This window comes from Lemur catta, chromosome 22 (genome assembly GCF_020740605.2).
Source record: "Lemur catta isolate mLemCat1 chromosome 22, mLemCat1.pri, whole genome shotgun sequence".
In the NCBI taxonomy this organism is placed as follows: Eukaryota; Metazoa; Chordata; class Mammalia; order Primates; family Lemuridae; genus Lemur; species Lemur catta.
The window spans coordinates 24,103,715-24,121,507 of record NC_059149.1 but is presented as its reverse complement, the minus strand read 5'-3'; the positions used below and the strand labels follow the sequence as shown (position 1 = coordinate 24,121,507).

The 17,793-nt window shown below is 41.2% G+C and overlaps 1 protein-coding gene across 1 annotated transcript in view; it reads right to left on the bottom strand.

Annotated features, from left to right (window-relative positions):
- DOCK5 (dedicator of cytokinesis 5) overlaps window positions 1-17,793 on the bottom strand; it is a 165,217-nt gene that overhangs the window by 56,923 nt on the left and 90,501 nt on the right. The window contains exons 12-18 of the mRNA XM_045535787.1: window positions 16,343-16,485; window positions 13,788-13,913; window positions 11,756-11,880; window positions 9,810-9,908; window positions 8,131-8,203; window positions 6,008-6,111; window positions 4,799-4,982 (exon numbers count right to left, since the gene is read on the bottom strand). Coding sequence (XP_045391743.1) covers window positions 4,799-4,982; window positions 6,008-6,111; window positions 8,131-8,203; window positions 9,810-9,908; window positions 11,756-11,880; window positions 13,788-13,913; window positions 16,343-16,485 — 854 coding nt within the window. The remainder of the gene's footprint in view (window positions 1-4,798; window positions 4,983-6,007; window positions 6,112-8,130; window positions 8,204-9,809; window positions 9,909-11,755; window positions 11,881-13,787; window positions 13,914-16,342; window positions 16,486-17,793) is intronic.

Genomic DNA, 17,793 nt, shown 5'->3' with positions numbered 1-17,793 from the left:
ATAACCATTGCCTTTAACAGTGGCTAATTCAAGGTGTATCTTATGTATTCTTTTAATTAACTATCTCTTATCTAAGTCAGAGAAAACCTTGTGGTCCTCTCCCATTTTTCAAAGAGAAAAAAAATGACCCGCTAATGTACAAGTACATAAAAGAATATCTGACTGCAGCTTGCATTTCTCTAATGACATCATAGTCACAAGAAATAAACCTACAAAAGGATTCTTATGTAATTTTACTACCTCTGATTTGCTGCCTACTTAGTTTGTCCCTGATCTACATCTGGGTGGATTGAGAGGGAAAAAGGAACTTTTATATATATATATATATATATATATATATATATATATATATATATATGTGTGTGTGTATATATATACATATATATATATATAAAGAATATAGATATGTTTATTAATTCATTTTAACGTCACAACTGCACCGTAGGGTACATTTTATTTTTTCCATTTTTTAATGACAAAATTGAGGCTTTACGAAACTAAATTACTTAAGTTGCACGCTGCTAAGCGGTGGTAGAAATGGAATGTACTTAGAGATTTATCTGCTTCCAAAAACCAAGTCCTTGCTACTCTATCCTACTGCCTCCCCTAGAGTTCTCTGAAGAAACAGACAGACAAGCACATCAGACCGGTTGCTATTTCAAAGGAAGGTAGAACAGATTTGTGGCTCTAAGCGCAAATCTGGGATGAAAACCTCAGAGGTGTTTTTGGATTTAAAATGCAGAATTTTGGATCTTTAAGCTACTTATAGCTTTAATGAATGTTGAGCTATTAAAAATGTCACAGGGAAATGGCAGTTATCTGGACTGTGACTATATTATCATCTTGTTTAGTACGTTAAGCTGCTATTACCAGAGTATTATCTAGTGGAAGTAGCAATGGGTACACTTTTTAATCAATGGATTTGTATAAATATCTATAAGGAGCTGCAAATGTATAGTATTCATTAGAATAGTTAGTCTTCTTCATGGATTTATTTTATTGGCTTCCATATTGTTTAGGCCCCAATCATGCCTGGGTCACTGGGAAGGACCATCCTACAGCCATATTAGATATTATCCAAATGTTATCCGAAGTATTATCCCAGTTTATATTGCCATCAGAAGTGTGGCAGAGTATAGAATATTCGAAATCTGTGGGAATGCTGAGTGTGAAAGGGCAAGTTACAGAAGAATTCATACAGGATGGTGCCATTTATATGAAGTAAAAAAATATGCAAAACTAGATAATATATTTTTCAGGGCTATACACATAGTAAAACTATAAAGAAAAGAAAGGATATGACAATCCCCACATTTTAGGGCAGTAATTGCCTTTGGGAGAGGATTAGGGAACACATACTTCTAAAAAGAAAAGAAAGAAAAATCCTAAGTTTTGGAGTTATAAACATCTTTTTCAAAACTCAAGGCTATGGCTTGTGAGTTTAGGCAAGACATTTTACCACTTTAAAACTCAATTTTCTGGTCACCAAACTCGGGAAGACCATGGCAGCGTTAGTGCCTTCATGTCCAGGTGGTGGAGGGTAAAGTGAAATGACAAGTGTGCCCCACCTGGCACAAGGCTCCACCTGCAGGGACACAAACTCCTCTCTCTTTTTCCTGAAACAGACCCATTCCCACCCTCCATCTGGGCCAAGCAACAAATGATCCCACACAATTGGTCCGTTCTAGCGTTTTAAAAACGAACAGAACAAAAAAGAGAGTCTCTGAGACTATTTGTGACAAACCTCAGTGGCTTTTAGCCTTTTGAGCCTGAGATTCCCCCTGAGGGGAAGGAGAAAGGCCTTTCGTCACGGTCTCAGGGAGAGGGGACAGCCACCCTCTCTGCTCAGTAAACGCCCTTGAAGAATGGATGGTTTATTAATGTTCTTCGGCTTTTTATTAAATTAAATTGGTTCTGTATAATTTCCATCAAGTCAGAAGAAAGCAAATGCACGAACAATCCACGATTGTCTGCCTCCTGGAACGCCCTGTTCCCTCTGACGCTGGCAATGTCTTGGTGGTGTCTCCAACCGTCCCCTCTCCCTGCACTCGGTCCACACTGGCAGCAGACCACCCCCCTCGGGATCAGACAAGGTTTGCCTCTTCAAACCTTCGGACTAAGATATTACTTAAGATTTTCTTTTTTTTTGGTATGTTGAGTTTTTTTTTTTTTTTTTGAGATCGGAACAGCAGATCTCAATGGGAATGACAACAAAGAGAAGTGTCATCCAATGGAACATTCTGTGATGATGGAAACATTGTACATCTGCCCTGTCCAATATGAAAGCCACTAGCCGAGAACTTAAAATGTGACTACAGTGACTGATCCATAATTTTATTTAACTTTAATTTATTTTTATCATTTGTCATTGACAAATAAAAGCTGTGTATATTTATGGTGTGCAACAGGATATTTTGATATATGCACACACTGTGGAATAGCTAAATCAGGCTAATTAATATATGCATTACCTTACACACTTATTTTTTTGTGGTGAAAACACTTAAAATCTACTCTCTTAGCAATTTTAAAGTATACAATATATGATTAACTATAGTCACCCTGATGTACAATAGATCTCCTAAACTATTTCCTCCTATCTCATTGAAATGTTGTATCCTGTGGCCAACATCTCCCCAAACCCTTCTCTTCTAATTTTAATGAATTTAAATTTCACAAGCTCCATGTGTGTAGTGGCTGCCACGTCAGGACACCACAGGTTAAGAACATTTAGAAGACAGGGTAAAGTAGACAGCAGATCAAGTGTTTAAACTGAGGACTGCAACTTTCCAATAAACTTTCCTGAATTTTTGACTTCTGGATAACAAACAATGTAACAATATGGTTACCTCTAACAGAAATTCCTTTTGCTTTTCATTACAAGCTAACTTTACAAACTTTCTTATTTTCTTTGTTCTTCTTTGAACTCTAGTCTGGAAAGGATAATCTACTAGATGTTTAATAACTGCCGTTCCTCTCGAGTATCGCTTGATAGTCCTAAAAGTACATTTATGCTTTGTATCGTCTACCACCATACTTAAAAAAATAACGTTTTGACATTGCATAGGTAAAAATTTCGAAAATACCAAACAGAATAAAGAAAAGAAGAATTACCCAATTTTTTGGAATTATTCCTTTTAGTCTTGTACAAATAACGACGATGGTGATGACGATGATAGCTGATATTCATATAGTGTTTCCAACGGGCTAGACACTTATTTTCATTTAGTTCATTCTTCAAAATATACTATTATTACTCTCATTTTAAAGAGACCAGTCACCTGCCCATCCTGAAACAGCTTGTACGTAGCAGAGCTGGAATCTGAACCCAGGCAATCTGGCTCCCAATTGTTCCCGTGGATTTAAACAACCCTGAGATCACACCACACACAGTATTATCAAAAAATTCGCCTTGTCCTTGACTATGTTTTGAAAGATGATATTTAGCAGCTGCACATATTTTGTCACTTAGTTATATTATAAAATTTAGTTAAACTGACCCTGACTACTGGACACATTTGGGTTATTTCCAGAATTTCCCTGTTATAAATAATAGGCAAACGTCCTCATACATATGTCTTTGTGCACATCTCTCATTGTTTACTTAGGTTCAACTTCTAGGAGTCAAATGGCCCAGCCAAAGGGTCTGAAGATATTTAAAATCCTCCATAAATATCATACCCTTTAATCTACCAGCAGTTTATTATATTTACTTTTTCCATAACAAGGGGTATATTACTGATAAAATTTTGTCATGTCTTCTACGACACTCAGAACACTTTCTGGCTTAGTTTTTGGTGACTGTGCTCTTACTTTTCCAAATGACTCAGGCATGAACTTCACTCTGCTCCATCTAGCCCCTTGTCCAAGTTGAAATACTGTCCTTATTCTCTAGTCAACCACGATTTACCAAAACAAACTCAATACTGACCCCTTCTAAAGATCAACCAGCATCTGGCCCCTGAGGGTACCTTATATCTAAACTGTTCTGTCTTTGCACTTCCTCAAAGCAGAGCTCCTGCCAGGCACCTCACCCAAATTGTCCACAAGGCCAAAGGCAGTAATCCTCTATATCACATTTGGGAGACAGAATTTCTAAGCAAGTCCCCTGAGCAGCTAACTGTTGGTTTATAATATTTCAGTAGGACTCCTTAGACATTACATAACTTAAATAATAAGCTGTTATTTGTTATCAAATGCCCTGATAGACACAAAAGAAGTTAAAATCAGTATCGGAGATTTGAAGGAAAAAAAAAAGAATGAAGTCCCATTTGAACGAGTTAGCTGATTTTATGGAAAACCCCTGACTCTTGGAAAAAAATGGGACAGAGGAATATGTGGAAGAAAACCACAACTCTAACAAGAAACCCTGCCACACCTATTGAGATAGGAGACTAATTCTATTTCTTGGCCAGTCTTTCCCACCCTTATTACTAACATCTCTTGTTGCATATACAGAATGCATTATCAGGGCTCTTTGCTGCCTTGCATTGAAGGAAGGAAACGTCAAGGCTTGAATTTCACAGTCTCTGTTAATGAGTACGTTTATAGGTTTTACGATATTTAAAAATACTGAAACGCTTTTCATCCTGTTTTGAGGAGAGACAACCGAACCTCAGAAGCAGATGTGCAATTTGATCAGTACTACCCGGATTAACATCTGAAAAGCAGAGAGCAGAATCCAACATCCCACCTCGGATGCCCTGGCCCTCGACGGTCCAGCCCCATAGGTCTAACTAAGGAGCAAAAGAGGACCGAGCAGAAAGCTCACGTGTGTCAGTGTTGTCACCACACCTACCATTCTGGGTGAGCTTCGTGGAGCAAATGAGGGTGGCGATCTGAAAGCTATCTTTTGTGCTATCCTTGCTGGGGGTAAAGGCGGCCAGGTTTTTGGATGCTTGGAGCTCTTTTTCTTCCATCTCCATCTTGGTCCCAGGCAGGGTCAGGTAGAATTTAGCATCTTCCATTTTCTTGTTGTCGCCCTAAAAAGGAAGCATGTTAGATGCTCCCACCAAATGATGGGGGACATCTCTTACATGCAAATGAGACTAGTTCTATCACGAGCACAGTGCATTTCCAGAATGAGAAGTGTGGCTTTATCTAATTACCACCAAGGTCCCTTCTACCTCTGAGACACTGTGATATCTTTCCACAGAGTTTCAACCCAGAAAAATGATTTCATCATTGAATGAACTTGTGGTTTCTAGCTGTAAACGAGAAAGACGATCTAAGTCTATGCTAAAAATAATAAATATATTACAGAATAAAGTTGAGTTTCCTTTTCTTGAACCCATAAATGGCCACAATGACACTTCTTTGGGTTGACGGAGGAGGAGATAACTTGCTCTGCCTTCCAAAACTATTTACAAACTAAGATGTTAAGAAAAATATTCAACAGGTGGATGCAATCAAACGAGCTACCAGTTGGGTGAAAACTCCCCAGATGTTATTGGATAAATGAGATCTTCCAGCATCTGCTTGATATTCTAAAACCTCAGTGGAAGTGATAGCTCAGCAACTCAGCAACAGTTAGGAGGGAAGGATGGGGACCAAACCCGTAGGGGAGGAAACAAGGCCCCTAGAGCAGAGAAATGGTATCTGGTTCATAGTGATCTGAAAACCACATCCTACCACACTCACCACACTCTATCCACACCCAACAGTGCAACTGTCTGTGTGCCATGCAGGACGATGAAGAGAGCCGATCGGAAGAGGCCAGCCCTTAACTATTACTGCGGTGCAACCCCACTTGCAGGAGAGGGTGAGACGTTTCTTAGAAGACTAAGTAATAATGCAACTCATTCTCTCCTGAAAGGGGGTGTAAGACCACGCAGCCGGTGTGACCAGAGCCCCCTGGGTTTCTAGACTTTAATGGGCAAACACATACAGTTCTAGAGAGGTTCCTGATGTTTGTACACATAAATCTGCAAGGAGCCTTAAAAGCCAGTTTCAAAGGGAGCAAAATATTTTCTCAGCCATTGTCTGGGCCTCATTCTGTCAGCGCCACCTTATAAACCACCAGATCGTGCCTCCCATCCTGCAGAGTGGTGCCATCCGGGTTCATGAGCTTCACGAAGGCTGCCCCGAAGGCGCGCTCCGATTTGTCCCTGGCTGAAAAGACAGAAATATGTGTCTGAGCAGTGCGGAAAGACGCCAGGAGGCGACAGCCATGACGGCTGGTTTCACGTATTGCTCTGGGGTGTGACTTCAACCATATCACAACAAACGTGCTTCGGCAGGCTGCAAAAAAACACACGTGCCGTGTGTGTCACCAAAATAGGCTGGGACTCCCAAGTGTGCTCCTCTTTCTACAGTCCCTAACACGTGAGATAATCCAACTCTACCCCATGTCAACTCCACGTCCTCAACACCTCTGGAACCTGTCCCTTCTCTCCATTCCTCTGGCCCTACCTGAATCCGGGCCACCCTCACCCCCTCCCTTTATTTCTACAAGACCTTCCTAACCCCTCTGTCTCCAGTGCTCTCCTGCCCAGTGCTCTCTCCACGCTGGAGTGAGGTTTCCAAAATCAAACCCAATCTAAGTCAACCGCCCTGTTTCAAAACCCTTGAATGAGCCGTCTCAATTTCTGTTGTCCTACAACAGAGTCTGCGAGGTATTTGTTGTACACCTTTACGATGCTGCCCAAGGTTTCTCTCCATCCTCCCCGTCAACACATGAGCCTCGGTGCCAGAGAGGCAGATGTGTGTGCCCTGTGGCAGCTGAGGAGGAGGGTGTGGCTTCCCAAGGAGTCAGAGTGCCCCTCTCTGGGTCTCTGGGGTTTGGCCTCTGAGCTCACTGGGTCCCACACACGCCTCGGTGTCTGTGGCTGGGATAACCTGTGGCCTGTTCTCGTCACACAGCTCTGAGGTCTGCTCTGACTCTTGGGTCCCCACCCTGGTTGAGCAGTAATCTGTCGTATGATCATAACTCAGTTTGTTTATCCACTCTCTTGCCGATGGCCATCTGGGCTATTCTAGGGTTGGGGAATTATGAATAAAGCTGGTATGAACATAGTCCAACCTGTCCTATCACCTAAAAACACCCAACCAGAAACCAGCCTTTAATGGTTCCTCCATGACATGGTTCAAAGACATCTTCATCCTTCACAATCTAGCTCTAGCCCTGCTGGAATCAGATTGCCTGGGTGTCACACCAGCTCACTCACGTGCCAGCCCTGTGACACCAGGCGAGTATCTAGCCTCTCTGGGCCTTAGTGTCTTTGTGTATAAATGTTCATAAAAGTAGAATGTGCCTTATCGGATTATTATGGATATGAAATAGAGCCATGTACAAATAGGGCATCACACAATGTCCGGTACAAACTAAGACCTTGGTAACTGCTAACTTAGTACTACATTAGAACCATATGAAATGGCTGATATCTGACTATTTTGACCCACAGAAATGGGAATTTTGCATGGCCTATCCTGATTGTATTGCCCCTGCTGTTCCCACTTCAGCCATACTGAGCTCATCTCACTTTTCCCGTGTCACCCTTTACTGGGCTAACATCATCTACTCACCTTCAAGTCTCAGCTAAGATGTAGGAAATTGCACACGTACACCTCCCAGTCTGGGAACACTATTCTGTATGTAATCACCTATTTTCTTGTTCATCTTCCTAACCAGACCCCAGAGACTCTGAGTGGTAGTGTCCCGCTGGCTGTCACATATCAGGGCCCAAGACTTGAAATAGGTTCTTTTATGATTAAAATGGTAATTTCTGGGGATAAGAGATTAAACAGTTTTCTTGCTGCAGGACTTCTCAACAATATGGCAACACGTGTTGTGAATATCTCAGGAGGAGATATAACATACAGCATTTCCTACACCTATTGACTATGAAACCCTTTCTGTCATGCAGCATCTATTCACATGTCCGAGAATGTCAGTGTTCACAGAACATATTTCAATGGAAATTCTGATATAAAGTGATTAATGCAGACCCTGGAAGCCCAGCAAAATCCATGATTCTGATTTCCCTGGCACAAAAGAATTCTGACATAAAGTTGCCACGTATTTAGTTTCCAAGTATCTTGTTCTCTAGATCCACAAAAGGGCTGTCAAGGAAGAGTAAATTTTTTTTTTTTTTTTTTACAGAAATATGTCACAGATCTCCTGATACTTACATTCCTGAGATGACCTGTGTCGGAAGGTAAATCGTATATGACAGTGTGTGACCTCTTCTATGGCGATGGATACCTGCATAACAGCAAGAAATTAATAGTTTACAGATACACAGTGCTTTGCATGCATGGCTCATTTTACAGAATTAGGTTCAATTTTAACAGCGCTGATTACTATAGGGTGAGATTTGGTATAAGGTTTCATTCAAAGGAAAACAGCTATTTTCAAACCAAAAGAACCTCAAGATAAGATCATCTTGCTGTTTATCATAGATTCTGAGTACAGAAATATTACAAGTTTCTAGTCTTTCCTCAAATATGAACAGTAAATACTTCAGAGGGAAAAGATTCTTACTTTCAGGTCTATACAGGACTTTTCAGATGGCAAGGTGTATATTGATATGGTAACAATTAGGGTCGATAACAGAAGGAAAAGATAAAATACTGCAGGCAAAGAAGCTTTCTGCTGATTACACATATACAGGTGGCAGGAAAACAGTGCCATGGGGCAATGAGAAGAGCAGAAATTTGTGGTGAGTAGTTTAATTACGGCATGATCATATATATCCTGGAACATTATGCAAGTAGCTAAAAATACACGTCTAAAGAACTTACGCCTTGAGATAAGAAGTTTTAAAAAGCACAATATAAGTGTGTATAAACAGCATCACCCAAAACATATGAACTATATAAAATTGTTGAAAATGGTTACTTCTAAATTAAGAGATGAGTGCAATATTTTTTGTTTTTGCTGTGGACAGCTCACATGACTTCAACAATCAGAAACAGCTACTGGAAGGCTGCGTGCAGTGGCTCATGCCTGTAATCCCAGCACTTTGGGAGGCCAAGGTGGGAGGATCGCTTTGAGGTCAGGAGTTTGAGACCAGCCTGAGCACGAGTGAGACCCATCTCTAATAAAAAATAGAAAAATTAGCTGGGCATGGTGGCGTGCACCTGTGGTCTCAGCTACTCAGGAGACTGAGACAGGAGGATCCCTTGAGCCCAGGAGTTTGAGGTTACAGTGAGCTGTGCTGATGCCACTGTACTCTAGCCCGGGGCAGCAGAGCGAGACTCTGTCTCAAAAAAAAGGGAAAAAAAAGCTATTGGAGCCTAGGATTCAGAAGTGGCCTCCAGTTCAGGCTCTGACACTAGTTAGCTCTAGGACCTGGGCAAGTCACTGAACTTCGAGTCTCAGTACCTAATCAGAGAAAGGGCATTGCGACACCTGCTTGTTTTAGCTGCAAGAGCTGATATGGGGCTCAAAGGAGATGACTGATCTGAGAAGCACTTTGGAACTTGTAACACACATTTAAGTTGAAAAGAGGCCCAGAAAACTTGGTTAGAGGCCAAGGAGGAAAAAAATGTTAGGAAACTGCTTGCACAGTGTGAAAATTTCCATTTGATTTTGGACCATCTTGGCAGCCTATTACCTCATGACAACCAGAAGCTTCTCTATTCAAATTTCTGTACATTTGTGAATGAGAATGTTACTGAAGAACGCTGAGTTTATTAGGGATGCATGCTCTTCCACAGAATTATAATTAAGATAATTTCTTATTGCTCACCATAGGCAACTTACCTAAAACATCAGGGTGAAATAGGAATGATTTGGGGGTGAAAAGAAGACAGGAATCTAAACACAGTGTAACAGTTGACAGGGGTGGCCCAAGACTCATTCTCACCTTGACAGTCTCGTACCAACAGGGCTGCTTGACTTGATAATAGACGACTGATTTGTATTCTGAAATGCCTTCATATCCCGCACCAGGATGAATTGCTTTCTTTGGATGGAAAAAGAAAATGAGGAAGAGATAATTTTGTCCAGAAAAGTAAGGAGACTCCACACAGCATGCATGACTCCCTTCCCCCCCAACATGTCCACATATACCCTACGCTGGCATCTCTAAGCTAAGTTTGGGGTGAAGAGTAGAGAATTTCTACCACTTTATTTGAGGGTCTGAGTGTATGTATCTGGTAGCAGCTCCAGGACCCAGCACCATTAGAACACTCCTCTTTCCCGTAACTTTTTTCTCTTCTATGCCTAGCCATGCACTCCCCTGACTCCTTCCTCTTCTTTTCTCTCTCAGGGAACAGGAGGCCTGGTGACGATGACTACAGTAGGTCAGATACACCACTGTCTGGGGGAAGGGGTTTCTCCTTCCTGTCTACATTCTGCTTTGGGGGGTTGGTGTGTGGGTACAGCACCATCACCCAGACTTAGAGATGCATCCTTTCCTAGGAATGAACCAGCTAGTTCAGTAGAACCAGGACTCCATGGGGCACTTCCAAGGTAGTTGGCAAAGCTATGCAACGACCAGCCAGGAGAAGACGTATACTTGAAATGAGCTCATTGGGTTTGAGGGCTCTTATCAATGGCACAAATAAAACACTCCCAGCTGGGCGCGGTGGCTCATGCCTATAATCCTAGCAGTCTGGGAGGTCCAGGCGGGAGGACTGCTTAAAGCCAGGAGTTGGAGACCAGCCTGAGCAAGAGTGAGACCCTGTCTTTACTAAAAATAGAAAAATTAGCCAGGCGTGGTGGTGCACACCTGTAGTCCCAGGTACTCGGAAGGCTGAGGCAAGAGGATCCTTTGAGCCCAGGAGTTTGAGGTTGCTGTGAGCTAGGCTGATGCCATGGCACTCTAGCCTGGGCGACAGAGCGAACTCTGTCTCTAAATAAATAAATAAATAAAACATTCCCATATGGTGGTCCAAGCAGTCTGTTTATCTCCCTAACACAGGATCCCACTTGACTTTGTAAACCATTTGGATATGTGTTTCCTTCCAAGATGATAACAGCCACGGGACACGGCAGGATTGTACATCATTGCTCCCTAAGCAGTGACACAATGGGACACATGGGGCGTTGAAAGAAGCAAGAGCTTGATCCTTGGATTCCAAAGCCGGTAGCTACGGCTCATACCAGAGGAGCCAGATTTCTGTCAAGGCCACGGAGACCTCTTATGGCCAGTCCTCCTCTCCGATGTCAGAATCAGGACTTATGTCTCTGTGCGGACAGAAAGAAAGCTGCCAGGCTTGGAGGAGCTCTGGACCAGAAATCAGGAGACCTGGATCCTCTCCCAGCTCTGCCACTAACCGCCGTGTCTCCCAAAGGAAGGGACTCATCCCTTCTGATCTCCTTCAGTCTCCTGGCCATTAAAACTAAAGAGCAGTGGGAGCTGACTTCCACCCAAGGGCTCGTCTAGGTTAACAGCCTCTGCCGGACACGTCTCCTTCGGTTCTGCTCATTCAGGAGAAGCAATGTGCCTTCCTGTGCCTTTGGAGCACGGGGCCACTTTGCTCAGCCCCAGGGGAGCCGATCAAGCTTGAAAGTGGCTAAATGACTTGGCAATGACAAAGCACCTCCGCGTGGGACGCACACACATGAAATCACTGGTGGCTGGAGTTACTTCCTAGCACCACGTGGACACTTAAAAGTAAGCGTCTCAGTGGCCTCAGTAGTCAAACTGGTCATTGCTAACCACAAGTTTAACAGGTTTTATATTTCTTTCCTTGTGAAAACCAAACCCACTCTGATGTGGAGAAGAAATTAAAATAAGGCCAAAAGTCTATGGTTATCATAAAGTTGGGTATGACGACAGCAGGATTTCTGGGCAATGCCGCCTACCTCCAACACCTTGCCGTCCTCGTCGTGCACGGACATAGTCACCTCCACGTTCTTGGGTGTCTTCTTTTTCCCTTTGTCAAACTCGCCGTGGATGAGGGTGACATAAATATCGTTCCGAACATCTCCTGCAACATGACAACCCACCCTGTGAGTGTTGCTGAGAGATGACATTTTTAAGCTTCAAAATGTAATAATAAGACATAGAAGATAAATAAAATATGAAATGGTTTGGCTTTATAATCAACTATTCATACGACAAAAGTCTTCTCTGCATATTTCTCTTTTCAGCTTATCTCATTTTACCTTTCCACGCATACCACGCCAGATTTCAAAGAGAAACTCACCTTGCCCAAAAAATAAATTTCTCTATTTTTTTTTTTCAGATTCCTGTCTTGCTATAGCAGTAAAACTGCCTTCAGTTATGGGATATTACCAATAGTTATTTTTTTTTTCCTGCACTGGTGCTTTTTTAAATTTTTATTTTTAATTATGGATACATAATAGTTGTATGTATTTATAGGGTTCATGTGACATTTTGATACCCACATACAAGGTGTTATAATCAAACAGGCCTTTATCATTTCACTGTGTTAGGAACATTCCAATCCCACTCTTCTAGTTATTTTAAAATACACAATAAATTACTGTTAACTATATTTACACTATTTTGCGACCGATTTCTAGATCTTATTCATTCTAACTGTATTTTTGTTCCCATTAAGCATTCTCACTTTATCTCATCCTCAAGACAAAACATTTTCCCAGAATGTTGATGAGTGTGTATTAGGGTAAAATAGCTCTGAAATGGATGAAATAAGCAAAGAACTAACCTTTTTTTTATGAGGAAGAAAACCTCATTTTGTAACTCTTTTATTCATTCGTTCCACAGATATTCATTTAACACCCACTAGGTGCAGATATAGTGTGTGCAGCAACCAATTATTACTGTCCTTTCATTTCCCAAAGGAGGAGTAAGATTTTGTATTACTTGAAAATAACCTGAGTTTTTCATGCAATAGGTAAGCTGGTTTTCCAGAATTTTTCTAACATGGCATGGTTGGCTTTCTAGAATTTTTATTAATGTCAGTTAGTTTATAATAATATACATAAAGTTCCTCTACGGACCAATTTCCTTTCACTAGAATGAAGATTAAGAACTTAAGCAGGTGAAGTCAGGGAATTCAACAGAACACGTATGGAGATCACCAGCATATGGTGGCAGAAAAGATGAACCTAAAACAAGAAACCAGAGAATGTTTACATTCTTGTCCCCAACAAGAATGAGGACAGACAGAGCTCAGGGGGAGCGTAAGAGAAAGGAACAGAGGGTCGTCCCTGAGACTGGGCAGAGCAAGGAGCCCACATGCTGGAATGTCACCATGAGAAAAGGGACACAAAAACGCAGCATATTCGTCTCCTGGACTGAAACTCTGTGCTATTTGGGAGGGTTCGGGTGGAGTATAAAGGAAAATTGAGTGAGTAGAAAATTCTGAGTGACGTTTAAAAGCATCATCTCGGGCTTGTACGCTTGGCAGTTTTTTAAGGTACCACAAGCAACGCTGTTTGCATCTCCCACTGTTTTGGTGCCACGGAACATAAACAACCAAATCTTACAGACCCAATGGCCTCAACTGTCCAGTTAGAAGTAACCGGCTGGGCGCGGTGGCTCACGCCTATAATCCTAGCACTCTGGGAGGCCGAGGCAGGAGGATCGCTTGAGGTCAGGAGATCGAGACCAGCCTCAGCAAGAGCGAGACCCTGTCTGTACTAAAAAAAAAAATAGAAAGAAATTAACCGGACAACTAAAAATACATAAAGTTAGTCCGGCATGGTGACGCATGCCTGTAGTCCCAGCTACTCGGGAGGCTGAGGCAGGAGGATCACTTGAGCCCAGGAGTCTGAGGTTGCTGTGAGCTAGGCTGATGCCATGGCACTGTAGCCCGGGCAACAGAGCGAGACTCTGTCTCAAAAAAAAAAAAAAGAAGTAACTGCTGCCTAGGAGGAAGCTAACAGGTGAGTAAAAGTTGTTTACCTGGCAATATTATTTCAGGAAAGCCCATTTTCCGCGCTATTGCTGTTGATCTATCAACCAAGTGCGAAAAATTCTTCTGAACCTGTGTGAGGTCACCTGGCAAAAGCTTCAAGGACACCCAAAGACCTTTAAAGAAACAAAGGATCAACTGTTAGTTCTTTGTATGATCTACATAATGCATACACGTAAGTGCTGAGAAAAACATGTAAGCTGTATAGTAATAACCAGATACCTTATTATAAAGACATAAATTCTCCCCCAGTTAACATATACTTTTAATAACACTCCCATCAAAATCACAATAGGGCTTCTTTGAGAATTTGACAGAGATGTGAACAGATGTTTATTTTGGGGAAAAAATGAGGAGAAATAGGCCCTATCAGACACCAAAAGAGATTGTAAAGCTACAACAATATATGTGATCCTAGTGGTAAAAAAAAAAGATATACTAATATAAATCAAATACCAAAGTATATTGTAAAGCTACAGTAATGTGTGATACTACAGGTAAAAAAGATACATAAAACAATGAAATTAAATACTGTAATATATAGCAATTTAATATATGGCAAAAGAGACATAACGAATCACGAAAAAACCCAATAATTTCATAAATGTGCTGGGATAATTTTCTTGCTGCTCAAAGCAGAATTTAATTTCACACCTTGTATTTTCATTAAAATAAATTCCCAATATAAGTAGGACACAGACAAAATTAAAAGAAAAATTACATCTACAGTTATTAAACCTCTGAGAATGAACCACTTTTCTAAAGAGAGAAACAAATGAAAAAAATCATAAGAGCAAAAGAATTACCTATATACAATCTAAAATCTTTTGATATACATAAAAAAGTAAAAAGTACACTACAAAAGGGTGACATAAGGAATTGTGAATTTATATCCATTAAAAGAAAAACAAGATTCTCTCAAATAAGTAGGACATGAACAGACAATTCACATGGAAGTAAAAGAAGCTCATAAATATTTGGCAAACCAAAAATTGGAAAAATATGTGTCTTAAATAAGAAAGATTATTATCCTCATTACATAAAGAGCTCATATAATCTGAGAAGGAAAACTTTAGGAAACTCACAAATACATACGAAGATTAGATTAATTCACCTTCAAGTTATTTCTTAAAATGCAAATGAACTAATGGAGTCTATGTTTCACCTTTCAACAGATAAAGACATTCAAAACTCAGTCCGCAAAGTGAGCAAGAGTATGGTAGGATGAACACTCCAACGTGGTGATTACTACCCACTGATAGAAATCTATGGCCAGCAATCTGGCAATGTGTGTATCTCTGGGATTAACACACTGACTGCCATGTGAGTTGTATTTAATTCAGGCTAGTTTTGTAACTGGGGCCACGTGAAGCAAAACCCTGCAGTTGGTTCATGAAAATCTTACTTCTTGATGTCCTTATCGTTACAATTAATATCGACAATTTAATTCTAAAAACATGGATTGCATTTCTGTGCATATAACTCAAGCACAGAAAACAATAAAAAATAACAAACTAGAAAGGATTGTTTGTTTTAAATAAAATGCCCCAGGGAAAAAATTTTTTCTTCTAGTGTGGCAGTCAATGTGTTAAGCTTGTTTCCTCCATGTGACTCAGAAATCTGACTTCTAAGAATTTTCTTGTCGAGGTAGTCCTAAATATACAAACAGTTTTATGTATAAAGATAGTCATAGCAGAGTTATTTAAATTTATAATTGTAACAAATTAGGAAGTACTCAAGTGTTTATCTAGGGGATTCAATTTTCTTAAATCTAAACAACAAAATATTATGCAGCCACAAAAAATATTTGTGAAGAGCATAAAAACAGTTGAAAAGTGCTTGTTTTGTTACGCAACGAGAGGAAATGAATTTTTTTCCAGTTTTGTTAAAAGTAAACATATATAACAATCTATTTAGTATAAGAGTTTTCCACTCTAACTGAAATTATATTCGACTATTAGGCTAAGAGCTCCAAAAAACCAGAAACACATTCAGTTATTTGTTTTCAGATTCCATTTGATTTAAAATGCAGTTTCAATAAGCAGAACTTCTTTTAGCTAAAACTGTATCAACAGAATGTTATGTAGAGGTAACGTAAACAACTTTAAAAGTTCTGCATTATTTTATATTCATACATATTCACATTACTTTCCTTCCTCTCAACTTTAGGAAATGTAATGGGGTAAACCTATTCAGAGTGGAACATAATTATTCTCCAATCTCTTTTTCTTTGTGTGTTGACCTGGAGTCGGCATCGGAAGCGAAGGATAGACAAAAGTGAGGCAAGATTAAGGGGGTAAAAATTTGTTCCACAGAATATACGAGATACAACTGTGATCTAACTCACTACTGGGTGTATCTCAATGTTCTTCAAGTATTCAAAGGCTCTGATAAGAAGTGCGGCGGGCGGACCCCAGCAGAGGCTGTTTTGTATCAGAGAAAGATAATGCAAGGGCAGGAGTCCAAGGACCCAGCTCTGCATGTCCCCCCACCCTAAGCAAAGTCCCCTCCTAGCTCAGTAAGACAGGGCCACCGGGCTGTGTACCTTGTCCTTTGTGATTCACTTCCTTCGCTGCTATCACTTTGTTCAAGACCGAAGTGAGTGGCTCATTCTCCCCGATCACATGTGACGTTATCAAGGGCGACATGATGAGCTGCCTCTGGCGGATGTAGGTTTCCATCGCGATCCTGGGAGAGGCAGAAATCAGGGGTAAGGAGGGACAGGAAGCGTCTGTAGCACAACCTCTGATAGTGGTGGCTTTTATGGGAGTAACTTGGACATACAACACTAAACTCTTTCCATCGTCACTTTATTTTTCCATGGGGCGTCTATCTGAAACACTAAATTCATCTTGGAAATGACTTGAGGCAAAGAGAGAGAAAAAAAAAAAACCAACAATAAACAAAACTGAAAGCCAAATGTTAACAGCTAAAATCTCAGGCAATGCTCCATGCTCTTTTTGAGGTGGAAGAGGCTGCCGTAATGGAATTTATAAAGGACAGCCCGTGGGAGGGACAGGAAGCTGAGCTTCCGGTTCTACTTGTCTTTGACAGTGAGCTCTGCAAGAGTCTCCTCCAGGCCTCAGTTTCCTCAGCAGACAGGAGACGGGCTTGGGTCGTATGCCTTTTGAGGCTCCCATGCAGTGCTGACACTCCATGTATGAGAGCAGCATAAATGCCAGGTGTCTAGCGGGTGTTCTTAGATGTCCATGCAGTGACAAACTACATCCAGGACCGCCATGGCATGGGCGCGGCCAAACAAGCTCACTTGAATGCTCACATCAGGCTGAGGCTCAGAAAGGCTGATCAAAGAACCCAACACAGCCCCCATTCTGTGGACGGCAGACACGCTATCAGTAACTGCCGATCGGCCTGGCGCAGCACAATAGTCCCCTGTCTTCTCTGACCGCCACATTCTGGCCAGCTTTCCCTGCGGGGCTCCTTGTACCCTGACAATAAAACACGCTGCATGTGTGGCTGGAAAATGGGGCTGCTCTAGTCTGAGATGTTGGTTTTTTTTTTTTCCCCCCAAATGACTCTCTCTAGATGGAGTTCCAAAATACACATACAAAACCCTCCTGGAGGAAAACGCTATAAAGTTTTTGAAGTAGGTTATGAAATAGGTTACGAAGTAGGTTCTAAATCTTAGCAGTGAAGTGCCAGAGGCTGCCATCTGCATGGTGAACGCTTTGCTGTGGCTGCTGGCTGCATGGGGTGCAGTCATCAAATTAGGGCTGGGTTTGCCGGGGACTCAAAGCATGTATTATTTCACAGTGGGGACAATCTCAGGGCTCACTGTGGCGGCATGGCTGCTGGAGGAGAGCTGGTTCAGAAATTAAGCAGGGAGGCACATAACCAAAGAAAGAAACCCGCTGTGAAGGTGAAAACAAATATAAAGACATATATTTAAGGTAACTTTCATATCCAGGAATGCTGCTCCTACTATGTATATATAACAATATTAATACATATATAGTACATTATATATGCATACGA